Source organism: Tamandua tetradactyla, chromosome 5 (genome assembly GCF_023851605.1).
Source record: "Tamandua tetradactyla isolate mTamTet1 chromosome 5, mTamTet1.pri, whole genome shotgun sequence".
Taxonomy (NCBI): domain Eukaryota; kingdom Metazoa; phylum Chordata; class Mammalia; order Pilosa; family Myrmecophagidae; genus Tamandua; species Tamandua tetradactyla.
In genome coordinates this window covers 58,135,521-58,154,642 of record NC_135331.1, presented here as the reverse complement: position 1 = coordinate 58,154,642, position 19,122 = coordinate 58,135,521, and the positions used below count along the sequence as shown (strand labels likewise).

General features: G+C 35.6%; 1 protein-coding gene across 3 annotated transcripts in view; it reads right to left on the bottom strand.

Annotated features, from left to right (window-relative positions):
- NMD3 (NMD3 ribosome export adaptor) overlaps window positions 1-17,635 on the bottom strand; it is a 34,761-nt gene extending 17,126 nt beyond the window's left edge. Inside the window, exons 1-7 of one of the 3 annotated variants that reach the window (XM_077160948.1) lie at window positions 17,572-17,635; window positions 16,386-16,445; window positions 14,424-14,558; window positions 12,534-12,630; window positions 8,087-8,167; window positions 7,214-7,342; window positions 6,841-6,931 (exon numbers count right to left, since the gene is read on the bottom strand). In XM_077160948.1, coding sequence (XP_077017063.1) covers window positions 6,841-6,931; window positions 7,214-7,342; window positions 8,087-8,167; window positions 12,534-12,630; window positions 14,424-14,558; window positions 16,386-16,429 — 577 coding nt within the window. In that variant the 5' untranslated portion in view covers window positions 16,430-16,445; window positions 17,572-17,635. Of the gene's footprint in view, window positions 1-6,840; window positions 6,932-7,213; window positions 7,343-8,086; window positions 8,168-12,533; window positions 12,631-14,423; window positions 14,559-16,385; window positions 16,446-16,957; window positions 17,103-17,571 lie in introns of those variants that run through there. The other 2 variants (XM_077160946.1, XM_077160947.1) reach the window with 2 other exon arrangements.
- Window positions 17,636-19,122: the final 1,487 nt, after the last annotated feature.

Here is a 19,122-nt window from a genome sequence, read left to right as displayed (position 1 = left end):
CATTTCTTTCTCTGAATTGATACAAATGTTCTAAGAAATGGTCATGATGATGAATATATAACTATGTGATGATATTGTGAATTACTGATTATATATGTAGAATGGAATGACCATATATGGTAAGAATGTTTGTGTTTAAAAAATTTTTTTTAATTAATTGGAAAAAAAAAAGTGAATCATCTTCCTAGTGCCTACCCATGTAAAAAAAAAAGAAAAGTGAATGGTCTCTATACTTTTTTTTAGTAATATTTGTATTGTGAAATATAAATAAAAAGCCAATCAAAAAAATAAAAATTAAATAAATAATAGGGGAACAAATGTTAAAATAAATTTAGTAGACTGAAATGCTAGTGATCAATGAAAGGGAGGGGTAAGGGATATGGCATGTATGAATTTTTTTCTGTTTTCTTTTTATTTCTTTTTCTGAATTGATGCAAATGTTTTAAGAAATGATCATGATGATGAATATACAATTATGTGATGATATTGTGAGATATGGATTATATAACAAGAATGGAATGATTATATGGTGAGAATGTTTGTGTTTGTATGTTGAATAAAAAATAAATTAAAAAAAAAAGAACAGCAAAGGAATGGCCAAAAACAAATGTTTTAAAATATTACAAATAGCTTACCTAAACAGAAAATTAAAATTACCTAGAATAACCAAAAAAATTCTGAAAAAGATGAAAAAAGTTATAGGACTTACATTTCCCAATTTCAAAACACTCAGTAAAACTAAATAATCAACACAATGTGGAACTGACATAATGATACATGTATAGATCAGTGACTTGAGATTCCAGAAATAAACTTCTATTTATAGTCAACAGATTTCAACAAAGTTGTTAAGATAATTCAGTAGGGAAAGGATAGTCTCTTCAATAAATGGTGGTGGTAATAACAGAGATCCACCAACAGAAAGATGTATGTAGACCTCTGCCTCACCATGTACAAAAATTAATTCAAAAGAACTCACAGAGCCAAACGTAAGAGTTAAAACAATAAAACTTTTGGAAAAAAAAAAAACTAAAAAAACACAGAGTCTCTGTGACTCTGATTTAGGCAAAAAGTTCTTAAACATTGAAAATGCAACTGAGAAAAGAAAAACTGATAAATTGGAATTCATCAAAATTTAAAATTTTCACAACTTAGACACCAGTAAGACAGAATTCTCCACCTGCCGTACCAGAGACCCAGGTTCGATTCCCGGAGCCTGCCCATGCCAAAAAAAAAGAATAATAAGAAAGTGAAATAAGAAAATGAAAAGACAATACGGTCTAGGAGAAAATATTTGCAAATCATATATGTGATAAGGGACTTGTAATCAGAATATATAAAGAATTCTAACAATTCAATAAGATAAACAACCCAATTAAAATATGGGCAAATTCAGTTAAAAAAAAAAAAAAAAAGAAAGAGTAGACCACAGCGGCTCAGCAGGCAGAGTTCTCTCGCCTGCCATGCCAGAGACCCAGGTTCAATTCTCGGTGCCTGCCCATGTAAAAAAATAAAGAAAGAAAGAAAGAGACACTATAGAGAAAATGACAAATGCAATACATGATACTGGATGGGATCTAAGAATGGAGGAGAAACAGCTCAAGAGGACATTATCAGGACATAAGAAAAATTAGAATATAGAATGTAAGCTTATCAATGTTAAATTTCTTGAATTTGATACATGGACTTGAGATTATTATATATGTTCACAGGTAACGTACACAGAAGTGCTGGTTTGAAAGTATTATGTACTCCAGAAAAGCCATGCTTTGATCCTGATTTAATCTTGTGGAGGAGGCCGTTTCTTTTAATCCTGATTCAATATTTCTGCAATTGCAAAAAACCAATTGCAATGTTGGTTGCAAACTTCTGGATTAATTTATCTCCCAATCTTGGGTGTGAGCTTTGTGACTCCACCCACTCCTGGTGGGTCTTGATTAGTTTACTGGAATCTTTTGGAGAGTCAGAAACAACAGAAACAATAGAGTCCATATCACCTGAGACATTTGGAGATGCATAAAGAAAATGCCACTGGGGAAGTCTGGACGGAAAGCTAGCAGGTGTTGCCATGTGCCTTTCCTAAGAGAGGAACCCTTCTTAAACCAAGGTAACATCCCCTGGATGCCTTAATCTGGACATTTTTATAGTCTTGCCCTTTTCACGACCTTAGAACTATAAACTTGTAACTTATTAAATTCCTCTTTTTAAAAGACAAATATATATATATATGGGCAAAAGATCTGAATAGGTAATTTCACCAAAGAAAATATAGGAATGGCTAATAAGTCCATGAAAAGATACTCAAATATTGCTCAGAAGAATGTAAAGTATAAAATTTATTTGGAAATACATCACAGTTACTTAAAAATATAAAGATAAATTTACCACATGACTCAGCAATTCCACACCTAGATATGTATCCAAAAGAAATAAAATAGTTGAAAAACTTGAAGAGGACAAAAGAAATATGGAATGAGTAGAAGGTAGAAATAAATACCAGTTACAAACAAATTGAAAATAAACGATTAATTACAAATTGAAAATAAACTAAGCTTTCAATTAATTCAAAAACTAAAGTAGAAAGCATTATAGTGATATAAGCAAAAAATAAGAATATGAATCTTCCAATAAAACTATACTAGTTTTTTAAAAAGACTAACCATAAGAGATAAAACTATGGCATGTCTGAGAGGAGGGGATTAGTAAAGACAAACACCGTTAGGAACAATAAAGATAACTACAGATATGGATGAGATTTAACATTCTGAAAATTTACCATATTCAATCTTAATGCCAAAAATGTTGAAAGTTAGATAAAATGGTTCATTTTCTTGGAAAATACTACCAAAATTGATTCAAGATGTAGAAAACTGGAAGTCTAAAGATCTTAAACTGAAAAGATTTACCACTACCACCACCACCCCCAGAAGGCTGTGGATGACATAACGGACAAGTTCTTAAATCTTTAAGAGGCAGGTAGGTAGACAAATAGGTTAGAGGTATGTCTTTAACTGATACCAAGTGATACCAAGACTTGACAGAATAACATAACTATGCATATTATGTATACATATGTATGTATATTTATCTATAAGAAACTTAAACAGCATTCTTAGGGGTGAAAAAAGAAGATAATAATGCCTGATATATGTTACTACTCAATGCTCTTCTAGGTTCTTAGTCAAAGGGAAGGGTGGCAGGAAAGGGGAGAAGAAGGAAGGAAAAACATGGGAAAGGAAGAAATAAAGCTACCACTGTTCACAGATAATTACTGACCTAGAAAAATCAATATATAAAATCAACAGCTTTTCTATGTAACAGTAATTATTAATTAGAAAATGCAATTTTAAAGTTACCATCCATAAAACAAATAGTATAAAAGAGAAAACAACAGTAAGAAATATTCCAAATCTTAATGAAGAAAACTATAAAACTTCACTTTGAAGTATAAAAAAAATTGAATAAATGTGACTACGTGCCAAGCTGTTTTATGTGCTTTCATAGATCAACTAATTTAATCCTTACAATAATCCTACATGGTAGGTGCTGTTATCATGTTTTCAATTTAATAAATGGGAAAACTGAGGCTCAAGGAAGTTAAATAACATGCAGAAGTTCACAGTCAAAAAACGGCCACAGAGAAACCCATACTATCTGGTTCCAGAATCCATACTCTTACTGCCAACAAAGAAAGTTTCGCAAAAAAATAATGAAGGAGTACATATTATGAAAGGTAATTTGCAAACCATAGAAGAAGCAGTAGAACAAAATACAGTCCAAAAATAGAGCTATTGTATATAAGGAAATTTAGTATACATAACAAAGGAGATATTTCAAAACAATGGGTAAAAGATATGCTATTACTAAGTGAGTATTCAGACAATGGATTAAGCTTTTGAGGAAAATTAAATTGAAGATAAGATTAGAAATCAAAAGTAAAAAAAAATGACAAAAGTACTACTCTTTTGCTGTCATAATCTTGGAGTATGGAAAACTTTCCTATGTAAGATACAAAAGCCACAAAACATTACTACATACTAAAGAATGAAGAATTTCAGTATGACAAAAGACACTGACAAACTACAAGTATTTGCTCTCTCACACTTTCTTTAGATATGAGAATGATATCTAGAATAGACACAAAATCAATGAGAAAAAAACAGATATGTGAAGGATAAAAACAATCCACATGAGAGATATACATAAATGGCTAAAATATATATGAAAATATGTTTATCCTCATTAGTAATCAAGGAAATGCAAATTAGAACCTGATGCCATTATTCCATCCATGAGGACAGCAAAAAATTTGAAAGGCCAATACAGTTTACTCAGTGTTCAGAAGTGTCTGAAGAAACTAAAACTCTCATAAGTGATGGGAAGGCGAACTGGTACTATTTCGGAAAACAATCTAGCAAAATTTAAGATCAAAATTCAAAATTTAACTTTTGTCTAGTAAATTTCAATTCTTCAAACCAATCCTCCCAAGAATATCACTACATTTGGTCAAAGACAAATGTATAACAATATTAACTAGTGTGCTGTCTGTTGAAGCAAAAACAGAATATGTAAACTCATTAATAAGTAAATAAATATACACTGTATAATTAATACCACACAGCAATTAAAAATGATGACATGACTAGATTTCAAATCTCAGAACATTACAGAATGATCCTACAAATAAGGGGAAACAACCACTATTGGACATTGAGTTACGTAGCCCTGAAAAAACATGTTCTTAATCTTAATCCCAATATTGTGGGTGTGAATCCATTGTAAATAGGATCTTTTGAAGATATAATCAGGGAAGGTGTGGTCAACTGTTCAGAATGGGTCTTTATCCTATTACTGGAGACTTTATATAGAGAAAATCACAGGAAGGAGCCAGAACATGGAAGACAGAAGAAATTCACTTTCTTTGGCCATATACCATCAGGTTATAAAGTAACTTTATAAACATAAACTTTTGGCTATCAAAAAATTCTGACAATGTAAGGATATTTCTGTAATGGTGATAATCTATAATAGGGTTTTCTTCCTTACTGAGAATCTTCGGGTCTTTTTATCCCTGAAAGAGTTACTGCGAATAAAATTACTTAGAATAAAGGTGCATTTTTTTCTGCTAGCCACAAGTAACTAGGCTTTATTTTAGGCAGCTAGTTACCTTACTCACAGTAAGTATTCAAACTTCATTGTTTCACTGATTTAGACTATTAACCCTTGGTCTACTGGTAATGCATTCAAGTCAGATGCAAAGCTTAAAAGATCTTCCCTGAGCAATATAACTGATATTCATATCCCCTCACCTCACGCCCCATATAAAGACCCAAGACTACACTTTTCTCAACACATACAAAATAAATGAGTTAACATAGACTACACTTTTCTCAACACATACAAAATAAATGAGTTAACATACCAGTAAGTAACAGTTTTAAAATAAGGAGTTATAACTTAAGAATCTGGTCATTCCTTCAAGAACTATCTGTAAATCTATACCTTAAAAAGAGACTAAGGGAAAAAAAGGATGTCCACCAGTAACAAGTACCATCCAAAAACATTCACTGTTAACATCAAATTTGAGTTTGCTAAAGGATATTTACATTTCATATTAAAGAAATATGTATCCATCATCTACTATGTATAAGGACTATGCTACATCAACAGGTACGAAGAGAGAATAAGTCCCAATGAGCTATTATGAAATTTTGTATACAAAACTTTAAAAATTCCACCTCCAAGAAATCTAATAACATCATCTGTATAGAACTATTATTAGTGAGCTTAGGCTCCTAAATTAACACACTCATTACAAATGCTTCTAGGAATATGAAAAGCATAAAAACATGATAAAATAATTTATAGATCTTAATAATAATTATTTTTTCCGATCAGAAACTGATCTCTGCAAAAATCCAAGTGTTTGATGAATTTACACTAAAATTAACATAGTCACTGGTTTACTCATATAGTAGCCAGCTGAGTAATCATCTGAAGGCATGCACTAATATTAATACATCTTTATATTCTGAGATCCCAGAATAGCATCTATCACAAAACTGATGATTAATGTCTTGGTTTTTTCAGAACCACTATGACAAATACCACAGGACGGGTTGTCTTAAACAAGAATTTATTGGCTCACAGTTTGTAGGTTAGAAGTATAAAATCAAGATATCAGCAAGGCCATGCTTTCTCCCAGAGTCAGCAGGATTCTGGTGGGGGCAGTCCCCCATCACATGGCCATATTCTTCATCGCCTTCTCTGTTTCTTTGACTTTTTGCTTTTCCTTAAAAAGCCTCCAATAATGCAGATTAAGAATTACTTTGATTCAATGTGGTCAAACCTTAACTAACAACATCTTCAGTAGGCCCTACATACAAATGGGTTCACACCCTCATGAACACAGATTAAGATCTGAACATGAATTTTATGGGGCACATGAATCAATTTCCAACAATAATAAAATGTCTTGAATTGGTGATGTGGGAAGAACTTTGAAGAAAAAATCTTAGATCTGGACATGTGCTATCTACTACAGTAGGCATTAGCCATGTGACTATTTAAATGTAAACTGGAACTAATTAAAACAGAAAATTAAAAATTTAGCTCCTCAGTTAATGATATTCCAGGTGCTCAGCAGTCATATGCTGCTAGTGGCTACCAAACCGGACAGTGCAAATAGAGAACTAAGATTATTTTCTTCCTTGCAGAAAGTTTTTTAACAGTACTACTCCAGATATGTTCATTAAAGATAATAATAATCTTTTATTACTTAGGTAAGATGTAAAAAAAAAAAAATTGACAAATATTAAAGGCTTTTAAAGTTAAGCTCACCATGAATCTCTTTAATACGAAGTGTGTTCTGATGCATTCCATATTTCAAAATCAACTGTTCCAAATAGTAGAAAGTTTTTTTGTGCAAGGTCTAAATATAAATGCATTATTAGATTAATAGATGCAATGAAAAAGAAAAACAATCATACTATCTATATACATAGTACAATGATTTTTAAAACAAGATCATTGAAGGTTATTCTAAACTGTAACAGTAATCACTCTCCAAAGGAGAACGCTTCAGAGACTTAGACTACCCCTGCTGCCTGAAGAATTGAGAAAGAAGGAAAAGAAAGCTATTTTACCAGCAGTTTATAACTGAACAAGGAGAAATGCAAAATAAATGATTCACAAATCATTGTTCTCTCATTACCTTCTGCCTGACCTGAATTACCGCTTTCCAAAAATCCTTCGCTTCTACTCTATGGCAATCTCCACACATCTGGGGCTGAACAACATAATCCACCACAAATACTTGCTGAAGGATGGCACCATTCATCACCTGATAAAGGAAATAATCACACTCTTTCACGCTTTCATTTTTGTTTAATAATAAATATTTTTCTCAATAGAAAAATGCTTCAGTATTTAATTTATAATCTTTTCTCATAAATGCTTTCAAGACATCAATAATAAACTATTCAAATTTAAAGTCATCTGAATGAATTATACTATTTCAAGAAAAAGGTTTAATTCCTAGGGTTTACGGATTCATTGCAAATTTACCCTAATTATAACTGAAGTGGAGATATGGTTATTCTTTGTAAAATCATATGTATGTCCTCTCTCTCTCACACACACACACAAACATATATCCTTAGATGAAAAAATAAGGTGATGAAAAAATAAGGCAAAGAAAACCCTCAAAAAATAAAACATTCCTGAATTTAGTGATTCCAAACATAGCCAATCATCAGAAGCTTTTAACATACATAGATTCCTGGGCCTCACAGCCAGAGATTTTTTAACATTACTAAAAGTCATTACAAGGATCAGCCTTAGTTGACGTTTTTACATCAATCCTTTTCCCAATAAAAATAATCTTTTAACTAAAAGATTATTTCAGCCCACTAATCATGAGCAACATCTGCATTTTCTAGTGACTTCATCCTTTGTGCAAATGATCCAAAAGCTTAAGAATTCTTTTCCTTTCAGATTTTTAAAGTCATGAAGTCACTCACCATTAAGGTCCTCACTTTCAAAACCTGCACTTTCACCCTGCTTGAGAAACTTATGTACTGCTTACCTCTTTCTGAATAGTCAGTTTAACTTTAAGTCTCTTAGAATGGGGCTCAGTCCAAACAAAGCCTGCATCTACGAGTCGTACCTTTAACAGAACACAAAAATAGAGACATAAGTCCCCACTGGAAGAGGAAAAAAATGAAAGAGCAATTCACTAATAAAGAGATTTCATAAGATGCTTAAGGAATATGTGATTAGCATTACTACTAAAAAAAGATTCTTCATCATAGGTACAGTAACAACAGTAGCAAAAATACAATTCAATGACTGACGATATTAACTCAAATGATGTAATCCAAACAAAACTTCCAGAGAAAAGTGTACTGTTCTTTGAATGAAAATTACATGTTTTAGAAGCAAAGACTTGTGATATCTTCTATTAGAAACCTCAAAAAAAAGAGCAAAAAAGAAACCTCATGAACTTTCCATTTGGTTTACTCTACTATATCACTAGTAAGCAAACAAAAAAGCTCTATTAGGTGTATGAATTCACCCCAGCTCCATGCAACAAAAAACAGTACAGAAAAAACAACCAGGAGTGGTTCCAGGATACAAGTGACCAGAGATAGTCTTCTACCCTGTATAGGGAAGCCCTGAGGGAAAAAGTAAAGAAACTGGGACAGAGAGAACTGGGTGTGCTTGGTCACAATTAAAGCCTACTCCCACAGTTGATCTGGAAAGATCCTCCCTTGCAGCTCCACAGCCAGGAGTTCCCATGAGGAACTCAGAAGCCAGACTTGCTTTATCTGCACAGAGACTATTTGGCTAGAGTACAGTGCCTGCACCCTACTAGTGAGGCAGGCTGTTGTGGGTGTCTGGTCTTTTTTTGGTGGAGACTGGGGGGCCCTCCACTGGGTGGGAAGGGGAACACAGAGTGGAGCCAGTATGACAGCTGGCCAGCACAAGAGACTGTTTGGGTCCTGATATTCCTCTGCTTCACCCACTGAAGGCCCAGAGACCTCAACTGTGCACAGACAGAGAGGTGAGGCCGAGGAAGCCGGCCCAACTCAACACTGTGACCAAGCCTCCAGATTAGCTGTGGGGGCAGAGGAAGCTGAAACAGCCCCACAGCCCAAAGTTATCCCTAGTGGGAATCTGGGAGCCACCAATCCATGGGGCACACAAATGGAATCTGCACTGAGGTACAAACTGCCTAACCCCCAACCCGGAGATGGCAGCATTTAATGCATGAGACCAGTGGCCCTGTAGCGGCAGAGAAGTGGGCCTGAGGAGAAGAGTTGGCTAAAGAGTGCCATCGGCTGGGAAGAAGCAGAAAGTACAGTCTGGCAAACTGCCTATCTGCGACTTGGTTTAGAGGGGAAGGATCCACAAACCAAATCCACAAGGGGACTTTCAACACAAACCCAGGCAGATACAAAACCTTTGACAAGTGAAGAAAATCAACTTATAAAAGAACATTATCAAGATAATCAAATGCCCCATTTGCAACAGAAGATCACAAAGCAAGTAAAGATTCAGATATGGCCCAGTCAAATGACCAAAGTTAATCACTGGAGGTGACACAGAACTTGGAACAAAATCAAGGATGCTCACAACAAACCACATCAAGGTAACGATGGAAGAGCATAAAGAAGATTTTGAAAAAATAAACAAAAACACTGCAGCAGATCTCACAGAAACGAAAAATACTGTAAACCAAATTAAAAGTATAGTAGAGACAGAATAGCAGATTTGAAGAGGCAGAAGAAAGGATAAGTGAATCTGATAGGACAATCAACCTCAAATTCAAAAAAGAAAAAGTGGCAAGAAAGATGGAAAAAATGGACCCCGATCACACGTCTTTCTCAAATTTTCCTTGCTCTTTTAGATGTTTGTTCTTCCAGTTGGACTTCAAAACTATTTTGTCAAGCCCTGCTTCCTGGACTGTGCAGTGGGATTTGGAACATGGGTGACTGAGTTGGGCCCTTTATTTATAAATTTTTATTTTTTTTAGTTTTGGAAAACATGGTATTTACATTTCAGATAGCACAAACAAGGAATATGGGAATGGGGAGTCCTGTGATAAAATCCTTCCTGATTTGGAGGAGGATTGAGATAACTAAATTAGATTTTTTTAATCAAATTTTTTCTTTTATAAATCTTTGTTAGTCAATATTAAAAACATGAAACATGTGGACGTTGTTGCTTGTGAAGTCATTTACATACTTTACTGCAGAGATGAAATATCTAGTTCATTACTGTGTGTGAGTATAGATTTCTTTCTGGGCCATGTTGATTTGGAGTTTGCTTTCTTTACCAGCATAACAGTGAAATCATACCATATCTGTCCTTTTGTGTCTGGCTTATTTCACTCAGCATTCTATCCTCTGGGTTCATTCATATTGTCACATGCCTCAGGACCTCATTTTGTCTCATTGCTGCATTATATTCTGTTGTGTGTATACATACCATCTTTGGTTTATCCATTCATTAGTTAGATACTTGGGTAGTTTCCATCTTTTGGGAATTACAAATAGTGCTGCTATGAACACTGGTGTACAAATGTCTGTTCATATCATTGCTTTCAGCTCTTCTGGGTAGATACCTAGTATTGGTATTGCCGGGTTGTAGGGCAGCTTCATGTTTAGTCTTCTGAGGAACCACCAAACTGTCTTCCACAGTGGCTGTACCAGTATACATTCCCATCAGCAGTGTATAAATGTTCCGGTTTTCCACATCCTCTTCAACATTTGTAGTTTCCTGTTTTCTTAACAGCCATTCTTACAGGTGTGAGATATGTCACTTCTAGTTTTAATTTGCATTTCCCTTATAGCTAATGAAGATGAGCATATCTTCATGTGCTTTTTATCCATCAGTATTTGCTCTTCAGAGAAACGTCTATTCATATTTTTTGCCCACTTTATAATTCAGTTGTTTGTTTTTGTTGTTGTTGAGTTCTATAATTTCTTTATATGCACAAAACACAAAACCTTTATCTGATATATGGTTACCAAATATTTTCTCCCAGAGTTGGCTGCCTTTTCACTTTTTGAGAATTTAAATTATGTCTTTCATTTCCCTAAAACTATAATCTCCTAAATTATGTTTAGCAATGGTTCTATATATTTTCAGAAAAAAATTATTACACATAAAATTTTCAATAATGAATTAAAAAATGATTCTATATTCTGGAGGATCTCTTTGTTGCTCAGAAGTGGCCTTCCTCTCTCTACGCCCAACTCTGAAAGTGAAATCACTGCCCTTCCACCTACATGGGACATGACAACCAAGGGTAAGTCTCCCTGGTAGCCTGGGAGATGACTCCCAGGGACGAGTCCAGCTCCGGCACATGGGATCAACAATTCCATCCTGACCAAAGGTGGAAAAGAAGTGTTCGGAATAAAGTATCAGTGGCAGAGAGAGAGTTCAAATAGAGTCGAGAGGCTACTCCAGAGGTCACTCTTATGCAAGCTTCAGTTAGACCTTGCTACCTTTCATAACCTGCCAACTCCCAACCAGGACCACTCCAGCCAATCCTAAAGAACACCTAGGGAAATATATAAAATTACATAAGGGTTCCATGCACTAGAGTAACTTTCCAGAAACCTATGAACTCAAGATGGGTCCCTGGACCAGATAAGTCCTGAAACCTAGAGGGCTCAGCCTCTCCAGAACATTGGATAGGTCCATCTCCGTAGCCCATATTAGTGACAGACCCTTCAATATGAAATATTTAGACTTGCCATAGCCCAAACATCCCTAAAGAGAGGGATGGAAAGATCAAAGGTGATGGTTGAACTATACAGAGAAGATAGGATGTAACAAATGAATATGATTGCTGAATCATTAAACTGATATTCTTTTTTAGTCTTCAGTATCTCAGAAGAATTAGAAGTAAAATTGTGGAATTGTAAGCCATGCCAAACTCTAAAATTGTTCTACAACTAATTGTGGTACTGTGCTTTGAAATTTATTGCTTTTTTTGTATATATGTTGTTTTTCATAAAAAAGAAAACAAAAGTCAATTGTGATGATAAAAAAATATTTATGCCTTCTAGCCTCCTATATTCTGGAGCAGCTAGAAGGAAAAATCTGAGAGAATCATATGGTAGCCCATGACAAACTCTGGGATCTATCCTGTAACTACTTGTTTCTGAAGAGTACTTTGAAAACTACTGCTTTTCTCTTTACTTTGCATATATATATGTGCATATATATATATGTCATATTATACAATAAGGTCAAAAAAAAGAAAGATTCTATAATATGTCTTAAATCAAAAAGATATTTTAATTTGCCATAAAAAAGTGTATAATTAAAAAAAAAGAAAACAGCATCTATAGTAGGGTATGTACAATTAACAAACCAAATAAAACATTATTAGTAGGGTATGTACCAATAGAATTGTTTAAGAATTATTTTTGAAAGACCTAATCATACGTGGAGCTTTTTTGTAAATGAGAACTTTAAAAAAGCACATCTACAAAAACTGATTTTAGCTTCTGACTTACCTTACTCAGAGGGGTTTTAATTTTTTTCAAACACAAAGCAAGAAGTTCCCTCGATTCTAAAGCACACTGTATCCAAGTTCCTGGTGGCTGAAAATATCTGAGAAAAATGACAACATACTGAAATCCAACATCTCTCAGGAAAAACAGAAATTACCTAAACATGCACACATAAGAATGATTATTAACCAGAAATAATAATATCCAAAGTTGAGCTGAAGCACTTAAACCAATTTTTTAATAGTTCCAGAAAGCTTTGAATACAAAATCTTGATTATCTGAATTCCAGTGAAGACAATAAAATGCCCAAAAGGTCCCTGAAGCTATGCTCTGAAAAACAGGTAAGAATTATCTCAAAATGGAATTAAAATGGTTTATTATATACATCTAACATGCTAAAGAACAGCTTTTTTTTTTTTTAACATGGAGGGTACCGGGAATCGAACCCAGGTCTCCAGCATGGCAAGCAAGAATTCTGCCTGCTAAGCCACCGTGGCCTGCCCGAGAACAGTTTATTTTTCACAAAAAAGGTAAATCAGTACCTTACAACACTGTGTATCAGCAATACCTCGGACTACTCGTCTATTTCAAGTCCCTTTTCAAATTTTAAACTGTAAAATTCAAGTTTTAAAATCTTAGATAAAACTTGAGTAACTCAAAAGTCCCTTATTTAAGGGCTTAGTATAGTACCTGAACATAGTAAATACACAATAAATATTTGTTAAATATATAGCACTTGCAAATAATTGACTTTTTTGCCATTCTCGTTAAATAACTGAAAGCTGTGATTTTCACTTTTAAATATTCAATCAAAAATTGTATACAGGTCCCTGTGCTTATAACACTTTTGGAGTTAGGGCTCCACAAATCATCTAGCAAAACCCTTTCATTCTGAAGAGGGAACTAAGGCCCCAAAATATTAAATGACCAAAGTGTTCCCAAAAGCTACTTTGTGAGAAACCCAAGAGAAAAATAGGTCTTCTCATACTTTGTCCAGTGCTTTTTTCACTCTGCCATGCTTTTAGGGACAGTAAATATTTATAAAAGATTAAACCTCACACTTGCCAAACCTGCAAACTGTAAACTCTAAGAGTATACAAAGTTTCATGTTTGTATATACATACATCTAAGTATTTTTCTGAGGAGATATGGCTTTCAAATTCTCAAATAGGTCCATGAATACTGCCCCCCAAAAGAAGAACTGGAGACCTAACCCATATACAAAGTCACAAGCACATAATTTTATACTCATTGGGCAGTTCTGTATTAGTCAATGGCCTACCAGATATATAAGGAGGTTGCTAATGCCAACAATTAAAGAAAGTAAAGAGGGAATGAAACATTAACTTTCAGAAGAAGTCTTCAGCCTTCAAATCCAGTCTCTACTTCAGACCCTGCATATGACTTACTGAGTTTCTTCTCTGTAACTATGGTCATTTTAACTCTATGTGTACATTGAAAGACATATTTTTTGAAACACACTACTAAATTATTTAAAATGTAAGATTTTAAAAAACCATACATAACTTCTAGTAACTAAAAAAAAAAACTTGTGGTAATAATGGGAATATGTTCTTAATCATCTCAGTCACCCTTACACACCCCAACTCTATCTTAACTATATATATCAAACATATTACATCTCCTAACAGAAAAATTACAGAGTCAAATACCTTTCCTTTACACTATCTTTACCACATTATCAGGGCAAGTTAGAAAAATAATTATAAGATTGCAAATTCTAAAATCTTTAGTGACAACCAACAGAAATAAAAATTAAATCTCATTTGCATGAGCTGTATTCTATTATCTTAGTGTCATCTTGGCATATTCTGGCAGCTCTTCTATCTATTCATCTCAACTCTAAGTAGGTTGAATAGTATCACACTGTACCTTTGACATTGTTTGCAGAAAGAAATTGAGATTTGTTTTGGAATGCCTTGGCTGATGTCTACTTTACTTCGCAAACACGCCACACAAATATTGGCAGGATTTGGACTAATCAGAACACCACACTCGCAGCACAAGCTTGAATGGAAGAAGCATAAAATTTCCAAATTAAATTTCAAAATGCACTAATAAATATTTAACAAAGTATCAGGTCTCCAATATAAAGCTAATATCTATGTCCTCTTTTTAAAAACTGATTTAGAAATAGAGAAACCTTCACAGATACAGTAGATAAAGAACAAACCTGGAAAACTAGGACAGAAAACAAAGATGGAAATAATTCCAAAAATGGTTCAAGTATAGCTATGCCCTAAGAGGATCAAGTCAGCATTGTCCTAAGAGTATCAAGTCAGCATTGTTCAACAGAATTTTATACGATGACAGAACTGTTCTATTTCTATGCTGTCCAGTAAGGTAGCTGCTAGCTACATGTGGCTACTGAGTACCTTAAATTATCTTTCATTTCATTTAATCTATGAATAGCCAACACAGGTAACTAAATCTTTTCCATTAAAACAAATGTTTTGTTACATGAAAACAAATGGAGATATATTATGGAGAATACAAAGTTAATATTCATTGAAATGTAATATAAGAAAAATGTTGAGGCCCTCTTTATCACTCCTACTCAAGTCCATTTCCCAAAGGTAACCATTATTAATCATTTGTATATATCCTTCCAGACATTTTCTATGCAGATACAAACATCCACATTAGTTTTTATTTTTAGTAATAAACAAGAGAATAAATTTCACAAAGCAGACATAACAGCAGTAAATTTTGGGAAAGTTTGGGAGGCACTTTTATTCATCACTCTTTTTTTTTTACATGGGCAGGTATCAGGAATTGAACTGGGGTCTCCGGAATGGCAGGAGAGAATTCTGCCACTGAGCCACAGTCACATCACCCCATCATTTCTTTTTAAAACTTGAATTTTTCAATCCCCATTTAAAATTAAGAGAGACCACCTGGTCTCTAAATATTAAGGCTTTAAAAATGCAACTATCAGGCTGATGTCTCACTTGTTCTAAGCATCATCCCTGGTGATACAATGGGAATTTAATTTCTTTACTTGGGGTCCACAGAGGCCCTCAAACCATGTCAAGAGTAAGGTATCACACAATTAAAAAGAATTACAGCTGCCTACTTTCTCTTCATTGGTTGAAGATAAACGACTAAACCTCACCAGCAGAAACTGAAATCTAAATCATTTCTAATAGTAATCATCAGATGGCAATATATTCTAAAGGTAATTAAAAAAAAAAGCCTCAATATACAGGACCAGACAAAATGTAAACATACCCACAGCAGAAATTTTTTATTGATGGAACAGCAACAATATCTAATGATTCATTATAACTAATGGGACCGTCTGAACTCTAGGTGTATTAGTCCAGAAAAAGTTTAAGAACCACGGATGCGGAACATCGTTGTTCAAAAGAACAGTTTTATAACGTGCAGTTTCCAATTTGGGATGGCTATTGAGCACTTGAAATGCACCTAGCAGGGTGGAAAAACTGAGTATTTAATCTTATTCCATTTTAATTAATTTAAATTTAAATAGCACATGTGGTTAAATACTACTGCTATGGACCTTACCTATGTAGAAGCATCTATAGTCACTCTGCATATATATATTTATATAGTCTACACAGACATAAAATATAAACATATTTTATGAATAGAAAATATCTATATTTTGGCAGTTTTACAGCATATATTTACAACAACCTTTCTAACGAAAGGTGAATTCCATTTTTAAACAAACAGGGCAGCTTTCAATTTTTCCCTTTTATAACAGAAGAATCACCTTCCAAAAAAGCTTTCTCCACAGTTACTGTAAGTTTCACAGACTCACTTTAACATCTTTAAATTTAAAGGAAATGGAGAAGGAACACGACTCACATGTGTCCAGGGCTGCGGTCGGTGGCTTCTGTCATATACTCCATTGCTCTGTATACTTAACTTAAAAACAAAAGAAAAACACCAGGATGCTTGAAACCTGAAACCTATGAATATATTACGTAACATGGCAAAAGGGACTCTGCAGACACAATTAAGTTAAGGATCATTTATTCACCTCTACATACAAGTCTTTCTCCTGCTTCTAAATAAGGAATAAGCAATTCGTAAAGCAGGCAAGAGAGAAAACCAATTTCATCGGGTAAATCTGAAAGACCTTTTGCCAAACCGGATGGCCAGCGCGGGGTCAGCGAAGGCCAAGGCCGTCCCGGGGCGCCCTTTCCGGCCACAAGGACACCGTCACCCCGCCGCTGCCCCCTTGCCCAGGACGGTCCCTCAGCTTGCGGGTCACTCCCTAGACCCCGAAACCCGCGCGTGCGACCCCTCGCGAGCTCCCGGCCGCCACGCACACGCGGCGCACACGCGGCCACAGGCCTGAGCTGGGTTCGGGTCAGAGGAGCCCGTCCCATCTTCCCCTCAAGGACCCCGCGAGCCGGCAGCCTCGGTCTACACACCCGGAACTTACTCGGAGGCTCCAGGTGGGACCCAGATTTGCCGGAAACCCCTCCACAGAACGGCCGCCACAGCAGCCTCTGCGCCTACCACCGCCGGCTCCGCTACGGAGAAGATCCCGCGAGAGGCGGCCTCGAAATCCCGCGGCCCGGAGGACGAGAGTTAGAGAGATGAGTGGGGCGGAGAAAAGGGAGGGCCTGGGAGCCGCGCACTGGCCGCTGGGAAGGAGAGGGGAAGGGGGAGGTCCTGCAGTTCTCTTCGCCGCAGTTACCGTAGCGAAGACGTTTGCCGATTTCCCAGCCCTGGTAGCGCGTTTTCCTGATTTTACCAGGCCAGAGCTTATTCCAGACCGACCTCACCCCACCTTTCAGATATCCCCGACTGGCAGCTTGGTTCTTGGTTCAATGATCACGTGAAAGTGACCTGTGAACAGTACGTTACACAAAAAAAATAAAGTGTTTTGAAGGTTGTGTCTTTATTTTGTTCACCTAATATGTCCAATCCCTGGCGCATCCTAAGTGCTCAAATGAATATTTGTTGACTAGATGAAAAAATGAAATATGAGGCATAATTATTTGTGGAAAAGTCAACGTTATTTTTAGACAGTTCTACTTACTAGAATGTGCTTCCTGGCGGTGCTCTCTATTTTCTTAGGACTTCATCCCTTGAGCTTAGAGCATCCCAGACCGTGCCTTTTCGTGACGTGCGTTCTCATGACAGCGTTTCAGACACAGAAAGAACACAATCGCCTTACTCAAGGTCTTCTCGCCTAAGATTTCAAGGAATAAGCGGTTACCTTATAGAGGATGATAAAGAAGGTCTCTCATCATTTCTTGCTCAGGCTACATCAGTAACTCTTTTTTTCTCTACTTCTGGTCTCAACCCTTCTAAAATACATCTTATCTCCTTCTCTGACCCTCCCACCTTCCTCTTATAAGGATCTTGGTGATTATATCGGACGCAACCAGACAATCCAGGATAATCTTCCCATATCAAGATCCTTAATTTAATTGTGTCTGCAGAGTCCCTTTTGCCATGTTAAGTAATATATTCATAGGTTTCAGGGATTAAGAGGACATCATTGAGGGGAAGGTGATTATTCTGTCTCCTCTTCCGTCCCCTCCTTCCCTAAAATAGATGCTTTTCTATTGTCCTAAAACATCCTTATAGTATGCCTCTATAGTAGTACTTACAACATTGAATTGGATCATAAATTTTCTGCTCTGCCTATTCCACAGGGCCAAACCCCTATAGCTTCTGGATCATGTTCTTCTCCGTGTTTCCTACCCCTAGTCCAGTGCCTGGCACAAAACAGACCTTAAAAATATTTAAGTAAATTATTACCCTGAAGAGACTGCTATTTTTCCGATTTTCCACTCACACAGTCAGTGCCCTTTAGCCAAACACCACTAGGGACACAGCTGTAGTTCAACAGGTTGGGTTTATTACTCATTGCAGTGAGGGAGAACACATGCCATGGGGAATCCAGTGGTGTTTCAGTAAGAAAGTGTAAAAAGAAAACTTAACGGATCTGGGCTTTGGTTGGGTCATTTGAGGAGGCTCTAAAGAAACAGAATTTACTCTAGATTGGATGCTATAGGAAAGCAAGGGCAATTCTGTGACTGGATATCTCAGATCTTATCTATAGATAGGGAACCTAGTAGGAGGATAAAACTGCAATTGATAAACTAGCATTCACTCATTTTGGGTGAGAAAATGAGTATTTGGTGTTTTCAAGATGGCACAGTGACCTTTTTGTGCTTAGATGAAATTGTGAAATGCTCTTGCTTTGTCTCATTTTATCGTGATCTCAGAGTAACCTTGTCTGAAGTTGATTTTCTGTGGAATTATTTATGTCTAATAAGAGAGTAACGTGATACAAATGCTCTGAAAAATGATCATGGTGATGAATATACAACTATGTGATGATACTGTGAGCCATTGATTGTACACCATGTATGGAATGTTTGTATGTTGTTTTGTCAATAAAAATATTTAAAAAAAAAAAAAGAGAGAGAGTAATGTGACCTGGCTGTGAGTGCCATGTTACTGGATGTCTGGGGCTGCCCTCTTTTCTTTCTCAGTTGATCCTTTCGACAATTACTTGATTTGTCACTAAGTGCCACAATGTTAGACTTGCTAGGCCTGGAGATACAATGGTGAACAA